The 24626-nt window shown below is 38.3% G+C and overlaps 1 protein-coding gene across 4 annotated transcripts in view; it reads right to left on the minus strand.

Moving 5' to 3' along the window:
- Positions 1 to 24626, minus strand: part of TRAPPC9 (trafficking protein particle complex subunit 9) — a 489549-nt gene that overhangs the window by 310020 nt on the left and 154903 nt on the right. For all 4 annotated transcript variants that reach the window (XM_071738447.1, XM_071738446.1, XM_071738448.1 and 1 more), the window contains 2 exons: positions 18563 to 18705; positions 6462 to 6572 (listed from right to left, as the gene is read on the minus strand). In XM_071738447.1, the coding sequence (XP_071594548.1) occupies positions 6462 to 6572; positions 18563 to 18705 (254 nt within the window). The remainder of the gene's footprint in view (positions 1 to 6461; positions 6573 to 18562; positions 18706 to 24626) is intronic.

Genomic DNA, 24626 nt, shown 5'->3' on the forward strand with positions numbered 1-24626 from the left:
TCCAGCCCAATTCCTGGGCAGTCCCAATCTTTAGATCCCTCTGGTCCTCATCCAGGGTAAAACAGTTGGAAAACTCCTATTGTCTGCAAGTCCTACATCTACCATGAAGAGTCATATTCAGGGAAGACTTTCACAACCCAGTTGTGTTGTGCTACAAGGACAGATGAGAGGATTGATCTCCTCAGCCCATCCCCATGATAAATCTTCCAAAGATGACGTTTGCTGTTCCCAGACACCCCGTGCATGGAATAGAAATGTAAAGGCAGTGCAGGGTGTGTTGTACAAAATGAGATATCCTGGGGCACATAATGAGATAACATCTATTTCCATAATTTATGAAGTGATTTACACATAAATGAGGGTTGTCATGAAATTTATCTTAATGGCTCGATAATCAAGTAAGAAACACAATAATTACCATACCTAAGTTTCCTAATAAATTGAAATCACTGCTTGTGGCAACACTTTTGTTAACATACATAATATGATTCCCCTCCAAGAGCTGCCTGCTATATTCCCCCATGTCAGAGCAACCTGTTGAATGCCACATCCCTGTGTTAGACAAGTTCAGTTCTACTGCTGATTACATTAAAAACATTTCTATGCTCATAGAAGAGCCTCTTCAACAGTGTGCAGCTGACTGCTTCAAGAACCAGCTTTGCAGACAGGCACTGGTCTAGAAAAGTATCTGAAGGCTGAAGTTTCCAACAGCAGAGATCTAAGAGCTTGTTTCCCTCATCATCATATGGAGTATATTCAACTGGATAGATACAGAAAACATGCTGACAGCACAGTGTGGTGTATCAAACATTTTAAATTAACTGAAGATGTTGCCAACATCTCACTGCAGCCAGAATTTCAGTAACTCCACTGGTAACTTTTTGCTAGGACACAAGTTGTCCAATGTACTTCCCTGTGTGTACAAAAGCCTAAAAATACTCCTGCAGAGGTAAGGCAGAAACAAATAATCTTATTTTGAATCTAGTTTTGTAATGAACCCTAAATTTGTTTTCAGAAGTTCAACAAAGCACACTCCAAAACCCTTGCTCCTCTCTTTTCTTAAATGCATCATCTCACAGGAGATGAAGGGCAAATTTCCTTTCTTTTCCTTCTCTCCCCCAAATGAGTCTTAGTTCTCTCTCCTCCCCACCACAATCTTTTGAGAACAAAAGACCTCAAAATAAAACACACCACTAATTGTCCCACAATGGGACAGCTCAAGTCACACGAACATTAAAAAGGAGAGTATAAAGAACACTATGGCTGAGCCTCCATTTGCATGTCTGCTGAATGTATAATGATAAAAGACAGAAAAATAAGTGCACAAAATAATCACTTTTATCATTTCTTACTGTAAAACCATAGGAAGCAAGCATGTGTGGTGCCTCTAGCCTAAAAAAGAGGCAAAACAGAGTCACCTCTCAGAATCACTGCTTAAATACATATAAAAAGCAGCTACAATACACACACTAAATATTCCAAATCAATGGCTTAAAAATTACAGTAAATTGTAAACTTAGGTTTTCTGACAGCTAAAATTATAACCTCCACTAACCAGTAGAACAATCTTATTGTACAAAAAGGTATATATTTTCCAGACAGTACTTCAATGGCCTAAAGGATATCACTTTTCATTAACAGCATAATACCATTTTTTCATACTGCATGCAGTGTTGTTGTCACAGTTACTATTTCCCTATCTCTAGGTTAATTGAAGCAAACTTCACTTCAGACCTTAAAGAGGGTGTGTAGAATTCTATGCCTTTGATATATTTTATATCAACAGAAAAAAAAAGAACAGGAGGAGGGTGGAATGCACCAAAGAATATGGACATTATAAGATGGAAACCAGGGACTGCCCTGCATGGACTCAGCAAGATTTGGCAGTACTGAACTGATGGTGATCCCAAACTTTTTTTTTTTTTTTTTTGTCATTTCTACTTCCATTTTCTATATCCTCCCCATTTCCAGCATCATAGTCAATTGTGGACCTTGATAATAAATCAAATATCATACAGAGAGTGGTGTAGTAAGTGCAGTGTCCAGAGCCTCCCATTGCCATTCTTCATTTTTCATAACAATAATGTCAGAATCCCATGAAAATTCCCTCTACCCAGGCACAGGAGGGCAAAAAACATTTTCTACAGTGATGGCCCAGAAAAAAGAGGCAACACATCAGGGACTTCCAAGTTATTTTATTTTCTAAACCTACAAAGTGTGAAGCAAAGAGGTGAGCAGGAAGCAGGGGATGCAGCATTATGCTTTGCTGGTCAGGAGGCAGAGTATGAAAATACTTAAAGAGTCTTCAGCAATGAGAACAGAAGCAGAGAAAACAATTTCCTGCTACCTACACTGTGTCAGGACAGATTTCAAAATGATGGTGATGAATGGAGAGAGAGTAAATTACAAAAGGAAGCATGAAGGACCAAAGCTGGTGAAAAAGTTTCAATTTAAATACAAGTGGGATAAAGAGAACATTAAGAACGAGGATGGAACCAAGAAAGAGCAGGAAAGGAGAAAAAAAAACCTGAACTTGACTGAAGAGATGCTCTTTAAATATTAATCAGATATCCAAAAAAAAATTATGTCCAAAGAAAAAATTATAAAAGGAAAATCTAAGAGTAGGCCTTGTTACAAAGTATTGTATATTTGGACTGAAGACACTCGGTTCAAATGCAAACTGCTGAAAATTATTATCCTATGTTATAAAAGAAAGATCTAGGGAAGGATTCCTGATTTTCTTTTTATTATGCTTTTTAAGATTAAAAAAAGCCCTTTGGAAGGAGTGAGCCAATTTTAAGGCCCAGTGTATTCCACCTGATTTTCTGTAGCTGTTACATCAAAATAAAAACTAAAACTTTATGCAACACAGGGGCTATATACTCCTTGTTACAATTAAAAGCACTTTGCATTCATGAAAGTGAACAAATGAGTTTAGAATGGACAAAAAACTCAGTGGAACTTCTAATGAAGGGTAAAAAATATTTTGCAGTAGGAATAAAAATCACTACCTTGGAAGGTTTAATACTTGAAACAAATACACAATCTACCTTGATAAATTAGTATTTAAAAAAACTAATTGAAAGGCTTTATATTCACAACAATATAATGATTTAAGGATACTTAAACTTAAATTACTAAATCCAGTGAAAAATAAAAGTAATTCCATCAAGAGGAGGAAAAAATAATTTTAGAACCTTATTTGTAGCATACTTTCAATTTGTTACTTATCGTCCAAAAAAAAATTGGAAGTGAATAATTTCAAGGAGATTACCAACTACTGGGAAATAGCAAGGAGCATAAAAAGAAAATTACAAAACAATACCAATAAAAACATTAAAAACATGAACATTTTGGTGAGTATTTACAGTGCTTTAAAAAAATAATAATCTGAGCCTTTCTAAATAAATGAAAGAAGCACTGTATGTTACTTAAAATTTTGTCCATTCCTTGATAAAGTAAAATTAAGAAACTTCAGCCTTGGTTTGAGTCAATGCATCTTCTCATGGGTGTGTTCTCAGCCACAGAACCACAGGATCAGACTGTCAGGCATTGGAAGGGTTGTCTGGAGATTACCTACTGCAGCCCCCTGCCAGAACAGGTTCACAGTGGTATCCAGGCAGGTTCTGAATCTCTCCAAAGACAAAGAATCCACCAACTCCCTGGGCACCCTTGCTCCAGTGCTGTTACTCTTACAGTAAAGATGTTTTTTCTTATGTTTCATTTGAACCTCCTGTGTTCCTGTTTGTCACCACTGCCCCTTCCTCTGTCACTGGACACGACTGAAAAGAGTCAGGTCCCATTTTCCTGACACCTGCCCTTTAGATTTTTATCTAAAAAAAGGTGTCAGGCTGAACAGACTCACCTCTCTCAGCATTATGGTAGATGCTCCAGTCCCTGATTTATCTTAGAGGCTCTGTGTGGACTCCCTCCAGTATTTTCTTGTCCTTCATGAACTGGGAAGCTCAGAACTGGACACAGTATTCCACTGGGGCTTCACCAAGGCAGAGCAGAGGGGGAGGATAAACCCCTCTCCACCTGCTTTCCACAGTCTTCTGGATGCAGCCCAGAAGATGCTTTCATGGCCACAAGGGCACATCACTGCATGGCAGCCAAGGCCTTTTCCGACAGTTTCTGGTGCCCAGAGGTGCATGGGGTTATTCATAGAATCATAGAATTGGCTGGGTTGGAAGGGACCTCAGAGATCATCAAGTCCAACCCTTGATCCACTCCCGCTGCAGTTCCCAGCCCATGGCACTGAGTGCCACATCCAGGCTCTTTTGAAATATCTCCAGGGATGGAGAATCCACCCCTTCCCTGGGCAGCCCATTCCAATGTCTGATCACCCTCTCCAGAAAGAAATTCTTTCTAATGTCCAACCTAAACCTCCCCTGGCACAACTTGAGACCTCTTGTGCCCTCTTGTCTTGCTGAGAGTTGCCTGGGAAAAGAGCCCAACCCCCCCCTGGCTCCAACCTCCCTTTCAGGGAGTTGTAGAGAGTGATGAGGTCTCCCCTGAGCCTCCTCTTCTCCAGCCTCAACACCCCCAGCTCCCTCAGCCCTTCCTCACAGGACTTGTGCTGGATCCCTTCACAGCCTCCTTGCTCTTCTCTGGACCTGCTCCAGCACCTCAATCTCCTTCCTGAGCTGAGGGGCCCAGAACTGGACACAGGACTCAAGCTGTGGCCTCCCCAGGGCTGAGCACAGGGGCAGAATCCCTTCCCTGGACCTGCTGGCCACGCTGTTCCTGATCCAGGCCAGGATGCCATTGGCCTTCTTGGCCACCTGGGCACACTGCTGGCTCATGTTCAGCTTCCTGGCAATCCAGACTCCCAGGTCCCTTTCTGCCTGGCTGCTCTCAGCCACTCTGTGCCCAGCCTGGAGCTCCCCATGGGGTTGTTGTGGCCAAAGTGCAGGACCCGGCACTTGGCCTTGTTGAGCCTCATCCCGTTGGAATCAGCCCAACTCTCCAGTCTGTCCAGGTCCCTCTGCAGAGCCCTCCTGCCTTCCAGCTCATCCACACTTCCCCCAGTTTAGTGTCATCTGCATATTTGCTGATGATGGACTCAATCCCTTCATCTAAATCATCAATAAAGATATTAAACAGAACTGGGCCCAACACTGATCCCTGGGGGACACCACTAGTGAGCGGCCGCCAACTGGATCAGCACCGTTCAGCACCACTCTCTGGGCCCGGCCCTCCAGCCAGTTCCTAACCCAGCACAGATGCCCCTGTCCAAGCTGTGGGCTGACAGCTTTTCCAGGAGAATGCTGTGGGAGACGGTGTCAAAGGCCTTGCTGAAGTCCAGGTGGAGTACCCTACACTTGCCCTTGTTGAACCTAACGTGGTTCCTCTTTGCCCAATTCTCCAGCCTCTCCAGGCCATCCTGGGTAGCAGCACAACCCTCTGGTGTGTCAGCCGCCCTTAATTTTTGTATCATCAGCAAACTGGCTGAGAGTAAACTCCATATTTTCATCCAGGTCATTGATGAACATAGTGAACAGGACTGGGCTCTAAGTCACTAAGGCAAAAAGCATTCTACATTTACTGCTGTTGTTACACACTCTGTACTTCTTCTGACAACTCCATACCTTGCAGTTGATGTGGTTTTACATTGAACTTAATATTCAGACATATTTGAAGACAAGAAGTGTATCTCCATGACTAAGTTTATCAATTGCACGATTTAAGACTGCAGCACAGCTCTCCCAAAGAACAGAACTGTGTAGACAGCCCATGACCAAGCAGAAACAGAACCTTTTTCAAAGTTTCATCTTTTTAAGCTGCAAATGCTGTCATCTTGATATGATGATCTAAAGGAGATAAACTAAACAACCCAGAGTAGAGCCAGCAGTAGGAATTCTAGGTAGGTGTACTGGGGCAAATGATGGTTACACAGTTAGCTACAAAATGACTTTGACATCACCACAATGAGGTTGTTAGAACCAATATACATGAGCCCACTTAATCCAGAATAGTTTTGCACAGATTCAATTCATTGTGATTTATTTTTTATTCAATTCTACTTTTCTTTCCCACGGTTTTCTTTCTAGGAAAACTGACAAAATGTCTGGGGAACTACATAAAGAAAAGGCTGGTTAGAACTGTGAGAGGATCACAAACTACCCAGATCAGACTTTGGTATCACAACTAGATTCAGAATGCATGAAAATTATATTGAAACATTCTACAAAAATGAGTTAAATGAGCTGGGTCAATACTCTATCAATCTGCACACCTCAGAACCCACTATATGTATCTTCTTCTTTGCATACTACTGAATTCATAGACAAAATAGATTCACTTGAGATACTCAAAAGAAAGTTTAAGAAAGTTAATTTTTTATATTTTTGACATGAGCAGAATGTTTAGAAAGAAAATTAGGCCTCAAATATCATCAACTGTGTACAAATAAATACTAAGGTTAAAACCAGGGCCCTTTTCCCACTGGAATCACTTACCGTTGACATTCCCCAGCATGCAGAATTAAATCTTCATTGTTCCTAGCACTGATGGTCAACTCATGTTCTGTAGAATTGAAGACATCTAGAAGTAGGTGGCACTGCCGGGTGCTGTTCAGATGGGGGAGAAAAAAGAATAGCACAAGTTCAGTAACACATGACAGAACCATTAGACATATATTAGAATTTATATTTATATATAAATACATCTATGCATAAGTATAAAAATACATTCATATGCATATGTTTTATACACAGCTCCATTTACAAAGATATTTACTCTTTTACTAGAAATAACTTTTCTTAATAACTGGAATTTTTTTTTTCACTAAAGCAGCACAGAAAGAGAAGAAGTTCCATGACAATTACAAACTTGCACAATATTTAGCCCCATAGCATTTGTTTACCTGTACAAATTCTTACCCTGCAGCTTTCAGATCCACTTCTATGGGAAAAGCCATAGACTTTTTTTCCAGATCTTTGAGCATTCACATGAAACAGTTTTATTATTTCAAATTACCTTGGCATTATCTTTTTAAGAAACAAACTTATGAGCAAAAATTTAAATCCCTGCCTAGTGTTAGGGAGCAACTCAACTTGCAAACATCTGGTTTGTCTCCAGACCAAAGCAAGGTGGTTCCAAGTACAACAAGAGTACTTCTCCATTGTATCAGCTACTCTGAGAGAGATAAAACTCTCTCCCTTCTGTAAGAAAGGGAGATATAGGCAGAAAACTGTATTTTTCAGCTACTGTCTTTCAAATCCAAATGTCCCCAGAAGCACTTAGTATAAATATACCCACCACGTTTCCTGTAACCTTAGGAAATAATACTGACAAAGACACAAACTTTCTTGAACATTTTTATTCATATTTATAAACTTTTTCCTTGTGAAACTAAGCATAAATAGTGGTGTTGAGGAAAGGTTTTAATATAGTACAAATGGAAAAATGTCAGAATCAGCTACCAAACTGCCAAATACAGACAGACAGCTGCAATAATTCCTCAGCCTACTCTGAAATTCAAACCTTCCTAAGAAGCCACTTAACAACAGAGAAATATCCTAGTCTTAAGTCTCAGGCTACAGTTTAGCTTTAGCTGTTAATGACTTTGAAATTTAAATGCACATAAAATAAATTTAGGTGACTTGTCATTGTGAATGACAGTATAAAGTAGCACATCCATCACACAGAGATTATGGATCATCCTATTCCATATAATTGCCATCAGACACAGTGAAAAGGGAAAGGAAACCTATATTCAATGTAAGAAGTAGATCACAGCATTCATTAGAGCACTCAAATGCAATCACATTCCCCAAAAAGGAAGAGAGAGGCACACGCTGGTAAGAGCCATCAGAGAACAAAATGCATATTCAAACTAAGATGCAGTTGTGGATCATGCAGCCAGGATTTTTTTCTCCTATGGCATAATAATTTGCAACTAAATTGAAACGCCAGCCATTTCAAAGGCAACTACACTTGAGGTGCAAAAATTTAACAACTCCTCTTCTACTTCGGAAACAAACGGGTTCTCTGGTTTGTAATACAACTCTCTTCTCAAAATCAAGAGAGAACTTTTGCAGAGCATATACAGGAGGAACTGCATTGCTACTTTGGCAAAGCCTTGAGATGGTTACACTCCTAGGACAGGCCCAGAAGGTTAAGGTTCTGGTCACAAAACTGACAGCAATGTCACGTGCAGTCAGCACTGCTTGGGGACAGTGTGTCTCTTAGCAAAAGTGAAAGCAAAAGGGGGGATAGAGGCTTTATATATAATCATAGAATGCTTTGATTTGGAAAAGACCTTCAAGATCCAGTTCCAACCCCCCCCTGCATGGGCAGAAACACCTCCCACTAGACCAGGTTGCTCCAAGACCCGTACAACCTGGATGGGTTTGTTTATTTATTTGTTTGTTTTAAGGGATTTCACTCTCCTTGGGTAAAATCTTAACAAATTCTCAATATAGAGAAAAATGCATGGAGGTAGCTGAGTGCCTGAAGCTTCCACATCAAAACTCAAGAATTTAGAAGAAATATGGAATCATAACTCTTATCAGCAACACACTTCCTTATGAGCTCACAAGAAAGAACTGGAAGGGCAGTGTTTGAGTCAGTCAGTGTTCTGTTACCTGTAAGGAATCTAAAAGAGAGAATATAAAAAAAGATCCTGGCTTCCATCTCACTCTTGGGAGCCTCTCCAGCAAGAGGTCTGCAAGAGAGCCTTCTAGTGTAGACAATGTTTACAAAATTCACCATGGAAGGAATTTTTTATTTATCCCCCAGAAAAACCAAACAATTGCCTGAAAGAACACTCAAGCCTTCTGCAATATCTTTTGGCAGCAGAACTGAAGTTCTGTAAATAACACAATTCATGATGTAAATATAAAGGACCTATGCAAGCAAAAGGACTAAACACCATCACTAATACAAAAAGAACCCAAACATAAACTCTCAGTCTATGCAGTGACAATTATTCATCATAATGACATTTATTTTGTCCTCTTCATCCAGTACACATTGTAGGGGAAAGAATCATTTCCTTTTCAATTTTCAAGTTAATTCTCCAGGGAAATTTTTAATTAATAAAAATCGAAGTTACAGAATTATTACAGTACTTTGCAAATATAGAAGAATAAGATATAGGTATAAAAAGATTAATGGTAACACTTAGACTGCAGAAAAAGACAGCATTAGGTGTGTGAAGTAAATACAGGACAAAGAGACTACTACAGCAATGAAAACCAAAACCAACTAGTTTACAAAAATATTTTAATTAAAACAGCAAGCTTCAAATTCTGAAAGCTCCATCCAAGTAAGGAAATTATTATCTGGAGGAAAGTGTGAGTTCCAGGAAAACAAAGAATTAACAAGAAAGCAAAATGAACAATTTCTATCCATTTTCACTACAGGTGGATGTACAGTAGCCCATCATTTGCAAAAAACAAATTAAAGAAGCTATCTCAGAGTGTCAGGAAATGACATTTGAGAGGCAAATCATAATCATGCAAGTGTGACAAAGGACCTTGATCAAATATGACTTTGCTGAACATGTAAATCCAGTCAGCAATCTGTTGCTTAAACCAACCTCTGGATCAGAGAAATATCTCACATCATATTGTTCTAAGGATTTTAAGATAGCACAGCAAATCTTAGACCTTTAACCCTGGCCTCCATACAAGATAAATTACTATTTTTTTTTAAAGCACGTAAGCTTTTAAAAATTTAAAACACTCAAAATAATGAATGGATCTAAAGATGATTAAACCACAATGGCCTACTAAAATTTTTGGCTGAAAAATACCAGTCATAAGCCACTGATTCCTAAACAGGGAAAGATTATCCCACATTTACCCAATTTCTTCTTATTTTTCCAAACTATCTTCCACAATAAAATAGTGTAACCCGAATGTTCAGTGAATCTGGGAGGGAGATACAGGTGGAGTCACTGGGGAACTACTCCACTTTGAGTGGATTCTGAGTGACACCCATCCCAGAGAACACACAGAACTCCATCTTCAACAAAACATGCAGGTTCATCAGTGGCCTAACACTCCCCTTCTTAGAGATTTGGGGTCATTTTTTATCACTACCTCCTTTTTAAATTTTGGGTCAAACACACTTAAAGTCAGTCCGTTTGTATTTGGGGGTTTTGGTTTGGGGGTTTGTTTTTCTGCTCCAGAACATCTACAGAGGAAGCAGGGTATCATCACAGATCAGCACACAGAAAATATAAACTGTCATCTTGTTTTACACCATATGGACATGGACACACAATATATAGGAATTCAGGAAAGCCACATTATTTAGTACAGAACTTGTAATTTCTGCAAAACCCAGATTACCAACTGTTCCTGCATTCTTCTAGAAGGCACAGGACAGAAACCCTACTGCTCCTGAAAAATCCCAACTCCCGTGTATAACAGAATCATAGAATAGTTTGAGTTGGAAGGGAACTTCACAGACCATCTGATCCAGCACCTTCAAGTAGATCAGTTCACATTCTGGTCCCCCCCATCATACTCCTATCACATCTCTCAACATTGATCTCCCCCCTGCTCCTCCCACAGCTTCTTCCCTCATCCCTCAACCACCATGGGCAGTGCAGTATTTTCAGCTGGCCCTGAGCTCATCCATGTCACAGGGATTGGAGCAGGTAACTCCTCATGCTTCTGCCTTTCCTCACTGGGACATAAATTAGGGTATCTCTTCTCTGTCCAGTTAGCAATTTGCAGGAATATATTTAATTTTCCCCTATACAGCTGGCTGACATTAGCCATAGTTTACCTAGGGAAGCAGGGGAAATGATCTAAAGTGATATAAATTTCATCCTCCTATGAAACAAAAGAAAAAATTCTAAAAAAAAAAAACCCAAACAAGCAGCAGACACCACAAACACTACAGCTGTCTTTTCTAAATGTAATGATACACAAACTATTGCATTAAGCTAAAAGTCCAACTCAAATGAAGAGGAATTAAAGCTGGACTGGACTGTAAGTAGATGTTAGGATAAAGAACGTTTTTTTCATCAGTCATTTCAATTGTTAATGGAAAAGAAATAAGCCTGGGTCAAACAGTTTCGGAGTCTAAGTGGAAGAACAGTAAAAATCACAACATGGAAAAATTTTCCATTTTATTTCTCTTCCTTATTTGTCTGTGGTGTTCCTCTTGCAACAATCGACCATAAATTTCAAGTACAAGGTTTTCTTCCACAAGTAACATAAAAATCTGTATATGAGAAGGTTGTACATGCACAAACTAGAATTAAAAAGAACATTATTTTCAGTTGGGTGATTTATAATCTGAAGGTCTCAGAATAACAAGGAAAACTAAGTCAATACTCACTTGGAACACACAAAAAAAAGAATTCTTAGTCTTTCCTTGAAAACTGAGTTTATTAAACAGAATTTTGAAGATCTGTTGCATAAATTAATTTCTGTTATCCCCTGTTGCAGAATTGAGGATATAAAATAACAGAAGCTTGTGACATGATGAATCATGAATGATTTTAAAAATCTTACCATGACAGTTCTGATCCCAAAAACAGTCACAAAACCGGGGCCACAGGAACGTAAGGCAAGAGATAATGACACTATAATCTACAAATTTCTTTCAGGGGTATTGCAATTAGTATCCCAACCCTCTCTGGAATTACAGCAGAGGACATCCTTCAGGAACATTCAGCAGAGTATTAAAAACCAGACCCAGCTGCCATGCTGGAATGACAGCTCACTTCAGTGAGTAATCTTATTGCAGTCCTGCTCCTAGCTCAGTTTTAAAGCCAATTTAAACAAGCAACATCAGAGGGATTTGGCAAGTGATCTCCATCCTGACTCAGCTCAGCCTCCCCACCAACTGAAATCATGGAGTGTTTGCACATCCACACGTTTGTTTGCCTCTTTTCTGTTCTTTTTCAGCAGGCATAGACAGCATCCCCACTGAAAACCAGACATCAGAAAGTGAAGAGAAGCACTGGCTGTGACAACAGGCAATGATGTGTCAATTGACAACCCTGTTCTCCAGCCCTGTTCTCCAAAAACACAAAGAGCAGCACAGCAAAACAACAAACCAGAGCATTTGTATGGGTGCTGTTGTGTTTTCAATATGCTTTCTTTAATGCAATAGTTTTTATTAAATTCTCTAAAAATGAAGTTTTTGAGACTAACATTAAACGATGAAGTCAGCTGAGCCATCCTACTGCTAAATGATCCTTTTGCATATTCCAAGAACTATCCTCATCTGACTTCTCCTAGTTTTAAACCTCTTCAATTATGTTAAATATTCCCAGCACATCTATAAATATTTGCAGATTTATGTTCTCACGTCTTCATGTGCCAAACTCTACTTATTTAACATTTTGATCTCAAAAATCAATGCTCTCAATCTGCAAGCTACTTTTTGCTGCTCTTCCCTGAACCCACTGCCACATCTTACCAGCAGCAGACTTTAAGGTTAGCAAGATGATTTAACTATGGAATAAAACTTCCTGTGTGTCAAAGGTTCCCACTCAGTTAGAATCAATGTTGAGCTGAGTGGGGTGTGTATAAATAAAGGATAAATTCTAGAAAGACATCCAGTCTTGAGAACATAAATAAATGGTTATTAAATCCATTCCTTGGCAGATTTTTCTACCAGTTAATCAGTCTAATTGATCAATATCAGAGCTTTATTTGTAGATGAAGTTGCCTGGTTTCCATTTTGACTGGCTTTTGTTATTTCTATTTTCCATTAATAAAAAAGTGAATTTGATACTAATTATTTTTTCCATGTAGAAACATCTGTTATTTTAAACAGGTCACATCTTAGCCACCCTCTAAACTCAACAGATTGGTCTTCTAGCACCCAACTAAAAGATCTTTTCTCAAGACTTCAGATCTTTGTGACATTTGAACACTGAAATATTGAGAAAGACATGACTAGAAATAGCTGCCTGGTGATTTGCATGCTGAATATAGCCAATATGAATATTTAATTTAAAAATTCAGCTATATAAAGCCAAAAAGTTGATTCAGAAAACTCTATGGAACTTGTTTATTGCCTAAAAAAAAAATGTCCTTTAAAGTATGGCCAAAGTAACATGCTGCTTACTCCTTCTTTTGTGTGAGTTGTAAATATTTAAAGATCAGGATTTGTAACTGAAACCTGACTGCTGAAGAGGTTTTGCTGCAATTTATTGTAATGAAAATGCAGGCAGCACTGGAAACAGGAATGGAAATTCTGAAAACTAAGTCTGATTTTGTTAAGACCAAAAGTTCCTATCCAACACACTGAGGATGTCAATGTAGACAAGATAATTCTTTTTCAGTCTGCAAGCACTTTGGTGAAACCAAGTTGGAAAAACTGAATCCTAACCTTGAATACAAAATAATGAAAGGTCTTAGACTGGGGAACACGCTGCAGGTTTTTTATGAACTGTTCTTCAGAAAACCAAAACATTTCATTAAAAGATACACATAAATGGTACAGTGGAAAATTAACTCAAACCTACAGTTAGGGGAACTGACACTGAGTTTAACAGTGTCAGACCTGCTGCAGTTCCTCTTTTCTCTGACTCAGTTACAAGAACAGAGTTGATGCCTCTGCACTTGCCCAAAGAGAGCTGCAGCTGATGTTTCATCAGCTGTACAGTGGTTTTAAAATAGGAAAAAAAGTTCATTGCCTCAAAAAAAAAATTAAAAGATTTACCTTGCTCATCATTTTGAATTTGTAGCATTCTTGTAAGAATATTCTTGTATTATCTGACTTGTCTGCCCAAACTTGGAGGCAGCATCTCTGTCACTGTGGATTGACTTTGTCTACAAATTCAGAGCATTTCACCACTTTTGTAATAAGCAAGACCAAGATTTTCCAGCCATTGTAGATGGCTTTTAATTGAGACACTTTTGTACTGATGGATCAACAGCAAAGGACACGAGGAGACCAGCAGGCACCTCACAGCATGCAGAGCTTGCTTTACTTGAATCCTTACCAAACCTGCAGAGTGAAGCTGGATTTTCCTGCCAGTGTTTCATGCTCTCTGCTCTTTGATAGAGGCAATAAAGACATTCAGCACCTCCCAGCATTGGCAGATAATGCCTTTGAGAAACCCACATGTATAGAGGACATAGTTGAAGACAACCTAGGCACCACAAGCTTCAATGGCACTTTCTGGAAACTAATAGCACGTGAAAATAAAGGGGTGAATCACATAAACCATCAGCAGAACTCTGCCACTGCACTGCTGGCACCAGATATAGAATCATAGAATCATAGAATCATAGAATCCTAGGGGTTGGAAGGGACCTCGAAAGATCATCTAGTCCAACCCCCCCTGCCAGAGCAGGGCCCCCTAGAGTACATCGCCTAGGAACGTGTCCAGGTGGGTTTTGAATGTCTCCAGTGAAGGAGACTCCACAACCCCCCTGGGCAGCCTGTTCCAGGGCCCTGTCACCCTTACAGTAAAAAAAATTTTTCTGATATTCAACTTGAACCTCCTATGCTCCAATTTACACCCATTATCCCTTGTCCTGTCACTGGTCACCACTGAGAAAAGCCTAACTCCATCTCCCTGACACTCACCCCTTACATATTTGAAAACATTGATGAGGTCACCCCTCAGTCTCCTTTTCTCCAAACTAAAGAGACCCAGCTCCCTCAGCCTTTCCTCATAAGGGAGATGTTCCACTCCCTTAATCATCTCAGTAGCTCTGCGCTGGACTCTTTCAAGCACTTCCCTGTCCTTCTTGAACTGAGGGGCCCAGAACTGGACACAAGCTCTTTAAGGCTTCAATGAGGTGTGGGACAGTCTGGGAGACCTTTCAACATTAACTCATTATCTCTTATCCCCTATTTCAGGCCTGCTCCAAACACTGATGTTCTTGATTATGCATCTTCCTGCAAACAAACCCATGCAGAATACAGGTTTAGCTTGATAGAGGCAAACAAATTTCCTAGCAGTTTGTTCTGCCTGCCCTCCCAGATGCAGTCAGCTGAGTGAGCCCAGGTTGATATTCCCAGGGACAAAGAAGGAATGAGAATTACAGCTGTTTACCAATGGAACATCATCACTTCTGACAGGAGGAGCAGACATCTGAATCAGAATTAGGCAACAAATTAGGCCCTACATTACATTAAGGGCTACATCAAGCTAACAGTTGCCTCTACAGATCAGCCCAGATAAAGATTAAAAGGGTGGTGAGGAGAATCTCTTTCATTTAAATGTTTCCTGGGGTTTTTTTCAGTACAGGTCTAAAGAAAGAATTGATGTTTTTTATTTTGTGTTGACTATTTAAGCCCAGCAGGTTGCAGGCCATTGTTCATACTTGTGATGAGGTAAAACATAAAATAAAACCTTCAAGAAGCATAAAGAGGAAAAAAAAAATGAAACCTGAAAATGAAAGCAATTATAACTTTCAGTCTGAAATTACATCTGAAAAGGTAAATTGTGAAACACAGTTCCTCATAATGACTAAATATAAATAACTCAGAGCCTCAGGTAGAATTTAAGCAACAAAATCTCAGCTGTAAATCAAAAGGAAATCAACTTCAAGATTTTAACACAGCAAATACCCCCAAAAAAGTACAAAATTTAACTTATAATTTGCTGTCATTGAATCTTAATTATTGGCAGAGATCATCAACAGTCAAAACCAAACTGTTCAATTAGCTGTCCTAAGCAGACTGGAAGATGCTGTAGCTCTGCTAATTTTCACTCTTAGACATAATACTGAATTATACATAACTTCTGATGGAGAATCTGCACAGGGAAGCACAGAAGTAAGGGAATGGTGTTACTGACCACTGAAGCTAACAGTATGGAATAAAGAAAATGCATTCATGACTTAGTAGCTAACATTTACCAAATGGAAAAAAACAAAACAAAAAAAATTCAAATAAACTTTTAACAGGTCTTACAATAAAACACTTTTGAATAATTTAAACACTACACTGCTTTCCTCCCACTCAGTAAAGCTTTTAGGCACCCTAATTAAAAGCAGTCACATCTTTAACTACACCTCCAATCAGCAAATCATTTTTAAAAAGTTTCCACTGACTTAAATGCTGCTCAGGATGATGAACAGAAAAAGAGGAGCAAGTGCATGCAGCCTGAGGTGAGGCACTTGGCTGAACTGGAGCCACTAAATAAATACAGCACCTGCTGCTGCAAGATTTCTGAAACTGTACACAGCTGAGAAAAACAGAAACTCTGCCTTGGAATTAGCACCTCAAACTATTTTTAAAGGCTTCAGGATGTGATACTTTCCTCACACAGTAAATTCCTGAAAATAGATTGACACGGCAGGGCCACGATAACCTTGTACACAAAACACAGCTGGGGAAACCTGGCAGAAACCACCAGCTTCTCAACAAGAGTTTCAAATAAAAGAATCATCTTGTATTTGAAGCTCTGAGAGGAGGTTTGCAGCTTTACACCCAAACTGCTCTATGACTACAGGAGAGAACCAAAGAGCAGTCATGGCACCCATTTTCAAGTATTCATGGGCAGAGTACAAAGGACACTTTAGACACTGAATAAAGAGAACTCTGCATGCAAATAACAAATGCAAACTGAGTTTAATTTAATCTTCTTAAAACTATTGAAGTAGATGCTGTGGTAATTCCAGGTTGATAAATAAAGATCACTTACTAAATCTTGAAAACCCTACAAAGGCCTCAGAAGGTGCCATTGCAGGAATGAAACTCAAAAGGTTCCTGGAATTCTGCAGTTGTTCTCAATGCTGTGTTCTGACTGTGCAAGTAGTATTAGATTTACTTTACTAGAGCAGTTCCTAAAAGAGTAAAATTATGCCTAGTATAGTACCCTTTCAAGAAGCAAAATGTTTGATAAAGCTGCTAACCCTTAGAGCCATAGTTTAAATTTTTTCATAAGAGCTGGATACATTCTACTCATTAAAAAAATCTGTCTCATTTTCAAACATTTTTTCCAAAAACTATTTCAGTGCTTTATTATCTTTTCCTAACCAAAAAATCCCTTCCTATATGCAAGTCATTACTTATCATGTTACCTGCTGTGAAAACAGAACCCTCTCCTCTTGGCAGTGCCATTCATGTAACTAAAACTTAAGTCCCCTCCCAGCCTTCTGGCTTCAGTTACTATAACTTAGACTTTAGTATGTCACATTTTATCACTTTTCTTGTTCTAGACCTTCCCCAGCTGTCCACTTTTGTTCACCTTCAAGCCTTCAACTAGATACAGTCACTTTTCTTGAGGCTGTACTTCTTTTGTTCCCAGGAACAAAAGAAACCCTCCATGGTTTTTTGCTGCATCCATCCATCTTTTGACATTTTTGCAATGGTCTGATACTGGTGACTCATTTCTCTCCTTTGATGATGAAATATGGCCCCAATATCTCCTATATTTATATTCCCTTCTGGACTGTCTTTAGGAGCTTTTTCTGAAGTCTGTCATGGAAAAGGTCCTAACACCAGTAGGGATCTCCTGGACTCACTCTCCACTATCATTATCAGTATTATTACGTAATTGCACTGAAAGAATTTCCAAAAATAAATCAAGTAAAGTTCTCACTCCTGCTATGCCCACTGGCTTCCTTTTCAACAGTCCTGTTGCTTGATAGGGGGTTTTTAATAAAAGAATATACCTGTCTAATTTTTTAACATTTTTTTCTTGCAGTATCTGCATATTTCATCTAGAAGGATTATTTCCTCCTCTTTCATATTTGTAACTCAGAAGTACTTAAGTGCTAAAAAATTTTCCATTTTCAGTCTTCTTTCACTCTAGGAAGCCCCAGCTCATTTATGCAATTTTTGAATGAAAGCTATTCAAAGGCATCTTTGAACTTTCAGAGTATTAATAAATCCCAAATAATTAATGTTTGTAAAATATAAGGGAACTGACATTAAATAAAAATATAAATTTATTAAGGATTGTAATATCATTACCTTAAAGAATTAATTTTTGCAAAAGCTTTTTTGCTTAAGCATTAGGTAGAGTGATATAAAATTAATAAAATTACAATGAATAGCAACTCTGTGTGTAGCAGCAAGCAAATGCAATTTTAGCAAAAAAAAATTAAAAATTATTACACTCAGTGGCTGATGAATTTCAGATAATCAAGATTTTTGTGACTATGGCTTTTTTGCATGGTCATGTGCAGCTTTGATTCACAAACCTCACTACGATCTGTGAAACTCCTCTGTGACTTACAAGGGAAAGCAAGCATCAAAAGAGAGAATAATTACAATTTGTTCTTCACATCAAAAGACAATCAGTTACACATGTATTTTGGATAAGATTCTGTCAGAGAAACACAGAACAAATTAATCCACAACACACTAGAGCAGCCAAGAGACACAGAAAGAAGTCATGACATGTTACACTAAATATGAGATACCCCACCCCTTGTAAAGCAAACCACCAGGAAAAATGTCAGAAATGGTCCAACCCTCATGGATTGCTGTCATCATAGTCTGCAATTAACAAAGGCTAAACTCCATCCAAAATAAGGAATTTTGTAGATTTGTTAACATAATTATTTACCTACATGTTAAGGATGATACTGAAGGCTTCCAGCATGGTCTTTAAGTTGTAGCCAATATAAGAGAGACAATGAATCAAAGATACAAGAGTCAAAACAGGGCTTACCTTGTTGCTGGAAGGGTGCTGACACGTGTAAAGAAAACAGATGGCTCAACTTCTACATGAAGACCTAGTGAAAGGTTCCTGTAATATCCTTCAACATGTCCTGGTCCACCAGAGTACTTAAAATTCAATATGGCTTCCAGCGTCTGGAGAAATAAAAGTAAATTAATTATTAGCTGTGTTTCCTTACTGTGGATTTCACAAATTCAGTTCATTTAGACCACAGATGTGATTTAGCAGCAAAGTTTCTATGTTCTCAAGAATTTACCTTCCTAACCCATCCATTTCAAACAAAAAAAAAAAAAAAGGGGGGGGGGGGCAAACAACCAAATAACTGCATTTTAGGTAAACAGTTGCTTTTTTTTCCTAATCCTTTCGAAAACTAAGGAGCACAGAACAAAGTCAGCTGGACTTCCCTTTACAGAATTCCATTTACCACATTTAATATAAAAAAAACCAAAGAGCTTATTTTTGCTTCAGAACAGTTTAGGGTTTATTAAGTGATGTACTCTTCCACACTCTAGAAAAATATTCACCATTTCATCACCTTCATAATCAAACGGAAAACTCAAACTTGTGTGTAGACAGATAAAGATCATACAAAACTAAAAGCATCTGGTATCTGAACAAGTCAGTCTGAAGTTAGGTACAGATCTCCATTAGCAGATCAAAATATTTCTCTAGATCTACTGCAGGAACCTTTTCCTTCTTTGGTATTCACAGAACATTACTGGTCACCAAATACCAAAAATTAGGATGATGCACTCAATGTTCTTAAGCCTTTACTTCTGTGATGAAATTTTTTGCTCCCAGCACATGGGAAGCTTCCCAGTACACCCAGTACACCAGTCCCCATGTTACCAACAGTGTTCAGTCTCAGAACAAACCTTTGATTCACTCAAATGAGACTATTTGCTGGAAGCAAGGTAAGAATTTGGGAAGCACCACTGGATTCTTTCACAGGTCTTATTCTGGCCCCCAGGCAGCTGATATTACCAAGCAATAAAAATAAATACAATTAAATAAATAAAAATAAAAATAAATAAATAAATTTTAAAATTAAATTTAAAAAAATAGGTACAGGCAGATGTCCACCCTAACATGGACACTGAGCAACCTGATCTAGTGGGAGGTGTCCCTGCCCATGCAGGGGGGTTGGAACTGGATGATCTTCAAGGTCTCTTCCAACCTAAACTATTCTATGAATTCTACCATATTATGCAAAGCCTAAGTCTAGAAGGACAGGGTGTTTTCTTAAAAAAATTTAGGAACACTACTTATCTCCTGTTTGGTTAGTTTTTAGCTCTTTCTTTATTCAAACAAAAAACACTACATACCTCAATTCAACAAGTTATCTAGGAAACAAATTATATTTAGCAGATGCCATCAACCCATAGATTGCTAAAAATACTCTCCCTTTCAGCTGAAGATTTACTAACATTTTATGAAACCTATTTATTTTTTCCATAAGATCTAAGGAACCATCAACAGATTTTCAAACTCACAAAGAACAGTTGTGCTTGATACCATTCTGTTCCTAAGTCTGGCTGAAAGAGCAGAAACACAGGTACAATCAGTCTCTTAAAATAATCACAAACCAGTGATTTAAAGAACACCAAAATCAAGAGTTTAATGCTTTCCTGCATGTGCATACTTAAATGTTTTGCCTTTTTCCAGCTTGCTTTTAAGCAAAGTGGGCTAACTCCAAATCCTAATTTAGTTTCATTAAAATTCATGAGTCACCTCACAATACAAATACAAACCTTCACTGTGCACTCTGGACAAAGCCATCTACTCTGTTTATTCCCATTCCTAATTTTTAATTAATGAACTCAAGTTTATGCCATGTCAGGACTGCTAATCAATATTAAATTTAAAAAAAAAAAGAAAAAAAAAACCCATTCAAAACATCACCCATTCTAATTAACCAGCTGGACCACTCCATAAATATCAGACCTAGAGCCCACAAGTAGAGGGATCTGGCACTGCTTCCATCATGATGTGAGAATGGACTTTTATTTCAATTAGGAAAGCTGTGAAAACTCCAATTATGTGTGTCCTGTGTTATTGCTGCAATGCTGACAGCATCCTGCTTGGGAAAGCTGCTGTGGTACAGACCCAGGGCTCGTTCCACACAGGACCATGGCAAAAAGGCCCTTTATTAAGCCCAGTCCCATATAATTACAGGTAAGACCTGTAATGACCTTGACTTTGTGATCTTGAAAGAGAATAATTACTGAACATTAATAAATTAATGTCATTAATGAGCAGAAGAGTTTTAGGGCATCCCCATAATCATGGTCCCTGCTACAGGAAGGAATTTGTCACAGAAAACTCAGTGATGAACCTGGGTGTGTCCCACACCCCCCCCTAAGGAACAGGGAAAAGGAAGCACAGTGGCCTTAAACTAACCTGGATACCTGTAGGACATCTCACCCAAAATGTAGGATCTAATTAGGGATATTTAACATTAAGGACACCAGAGATTTTGAGTATCTCAAAACACCCAAAGCTGAACACCTCCTCTGGCCATGAGAATTTGCAGGGTTCCCAGAAATGTGCACACAAGTACAAAGATAAAACATCAGACAGACTTCACAACAGGAGTTTAGGTGTATCTGTAGAGGGAGAGAATGACTGAAGGAAGTAATTTTTACAGGAGCTTTCAGGTAATAGGAGAAAGTTTTATTGCTTAGGACCCATATAATATGAACAGAATGTAAAAAAAAAAAAAAATTCAATCTCCTTTAAGCCCCTCTACACACATATACCTTAGAAAGGACTCCACATACAATATGAAAGATTGATTTCTACCTCTAGGATAGGAAAAAAACCAAAAGAAATTCCACACTTTATGAACTTACAATTTATGAACTCCAATTTAAAACAATTTACCACTCTCTCCCATAGCACCTGTACAGAAGAACGATCCAAATCCTACAGCCCCCAACTTAAATAATGTTGTATCCTTACTCCAGCAGCCTTGTCAAACCTACACAGATAACAAACTTTTTTTTACTCATCTTTACAGATTCCAATAGAATTTATTAGATTTCTCCAAACTCCATCACTGCAGACCAAGGTCAAGCAGCAGGGTGTCATTAGGAATTTTGCCTGTGGATGATCCATAAAAAGAGAAGGAAGGAAGGATGGAGTACACCAACTCTCAGGGCAGGCAGCCAAGGAAAGAAGCCAGTTGTTAACTGAACATATCTGGAATTCAGAATATCTATGGGCTAGAGTGAGGACTGCTGATTTTTGCATTCTGGAAACTCAATAGTTTGAACAGTTTAACCTGCATGATGATTTCATCTTGATACTTTGGATTTTTATTGCTTCATCAGTGCTTCCTTCTGTTGGTAAAGAAAAGGAATCCAAAGTCTTTCTGTGTTCAGGTCTGATGACAAGACTCAATCAACAGTGTCAATTATTAATACCCCCTACTACACTGACAAAAAATATTTTACAAATCCAAAAATTACCATTTTGGTTTCTCTCATGCATTTTGCCCACAAGTATATTTTCTGCATGGAGAAGGTATGAGGTTTTGATTTTAAAAAGAAAAAGAAATTCAGTCTCTCCAGTTTATTCATGGAATCCTTCCCATATTCACTTTCAGATTACATTCATATAATATGTTGGGCTGGAAGGGACATTTAAAGGTCACCCTGCAGTGACCAGGGACATCTTGAAATAGATCTGGTTGCTCAGAGCCCCATCAAACCTGACCTTGAATGTCTCAAGGGATGGATGGGGCCTCCTCTCTGGGCAACCTGTGCCAGTGTCTCCACCACCCTCACAGGAAAGAACTAATATAATCTAAATAACTCATCTAATTCTGCCCTGCTCCAGTTTAAGACCATGACCCCTCATCTATCCCTACAAATCTTTGTAAACAGACCCTCCCCAGCTTTCTTTCAGGCTCTCTCAGGCACTGGAAGATGCTCTTAGGTCTCCCTGGAGCCTTCTCTTTTCCAGGCTCAACAACCCCAACTCTCTCAGCCTGGCTCCACTGCTCCATCCCTTTGAGAATTTTTCTGGCCCTCCTCTGGACCCAATCCAACACATCCATGAACTGGAATAAAACCACAAAATTTAGAGAAGAACTGCTATGTGAATACTACTATGGCACTAATGAAATACAAAACACTGGGTATTAAAGTTTCCTAACTAAATGGCCATGATATCCCTCAACAGTGACTCTGAACAGCAACTTTCCATATACTGATTTTAACTGCTGATGCAAATAATTATAATCCATAATACAAGTAAATTTTTTCTACTTTATTACTATAGTACTGACAACCCAAAAGTGGACAGTAAAATATAAAGAGAAATTACAAGACTACAGAATATTTCTGTTACACAGAAGCCAGAACACCAGTGACTGAAAACAGATCTTCCCAAAACAGCTAAAGACACAAAAAACATAAATGAAGAGGAAGAGATCAGGGATGAAGGGGATTTCTTGTGCTGAGAAGTTAAGTATGGTGCTCAATCCTTTCTGAATGCTTGCTCACATGTAAAGGATTCACTGACTATAGGGAGAGAAAGAAGCTTTACCCTGAGAAAGTGCTCAAAGGTATATGTAGCAGATAATCACTATTTTAGCTTAAAAAATTGATTTATGCCAAGAGGATGTGAGGGTAGCTATAACTCAAGGATACATAAATCCACCTGAAGGGATGCAATCATTGTATGCTGTATGGGAAGGAAAATAAACATTCCATAGAAGAACACAAATATCAGCTTAGTTTAACCTTAGCAACTCTCATAATTAGCCTGGGTTTAGGAAAAACTCCTCAAGATAATGAGAAGAACTAAAAGAGACATTTTCTTTACAAAAGTAGGAAGAATTACTAAACAACAACATTAGATACAATCAACAAATTAACTAGCAATTATTAAACAACAACATTAGATACAAGCAGCAAATTAACTACCAATATGAGAATAATACACATCATAGGTGAGTCAGGAAGTGATATTATTTTTAATGAGTAAACAATTAATAAAAGGCTTATGCACCTTCCTCATTGATGAAAAATACTTTTATGCATCCACATTTCCAGTTCTGTAAAATTCACAGAGTTGGAAACAGCTCAGGTCAGGAGACTCTAGGTCTAATTCTCACATCGTCCAGTTTGCCTACTAGATTTTTATTACCTTCATTTCTACAGAATTTTACTAACAATGGCTCTGATTTTACCCTTGTGCACTTCTAGAAGAACCAGAAAATTCTGGTTTATAATATTTCTTCTTACAGCACTGCATCCCCACACAGACTGAATTTTGTATTTTCAGATAGGAAAGCAAGATTTCATCCTTTTCAAATATTAATTGGTGAAATATTTAATATCTTTCACAATTAAATTAACAATTCATACTATCTATATGTATTTGTTAACAAAGGTTCACATACACTGCATTTTCAGGTCTTTTCTAAATTCCCTGAGTACAGGAAAAATGACACTAAGTAGATCTCAGCATTTAATGCCAGAGGAAACATCAGTACTTAGCTACAGGCACCTTGCTCCTGAGACTCTGCACACTGCTTGGAATATCTATGAAGAAATACCAGAATGTACCACTGCAGGCTCCCTGTTAACAACAACAACACAAAACTACCATGCAGACCAGACTAAAAATACATCAATTCATAAATATTTCCTTTTTTGTTTCTGAACTGAGTGTTATTTCACATGGGGTTAGGACTTGAAATTTGAAAAAGAACTTTTCCTAGGTAATCTTCAAATAGGCTTTCTTTAAAAAACACACAAACAAAAATTACTTCCTAACTGTAAATATATTTTTTTCCCATTGTGCTTTTAATCCCATCATGATCTTGTTTCTCATGCAAAGGAGCACTGGCAAGAGATGCTCCGTGTATTCATGAGTCTTGAGCCATTCTTTCTGACTTTTAGCCCTTTTCCTCATTGGATATCTTGTTTGTTGGCTTGGTTTTCTTTTCCTTAAACAGACTACAAATCCTGATTTTGATAAATTCTCTCCTTCTCTCTGACCATTCCACTACAATATTCAGCTCTAATGGGCCAATAGGTGATAT

This window comes from Heliangelus exortis, chromosome 2, assembly GCF_036169615.1.
Source record: "Heliangelus exortis chromosome 2, bHelExo1.hap1, whole genome shotgun sequence".
Lineage (NCBI taxonomy): Eukaryota > Metazoa > Chordata > Aves > Apodiformes > Trochilidae > Heliangelus > Heliangelus exortis.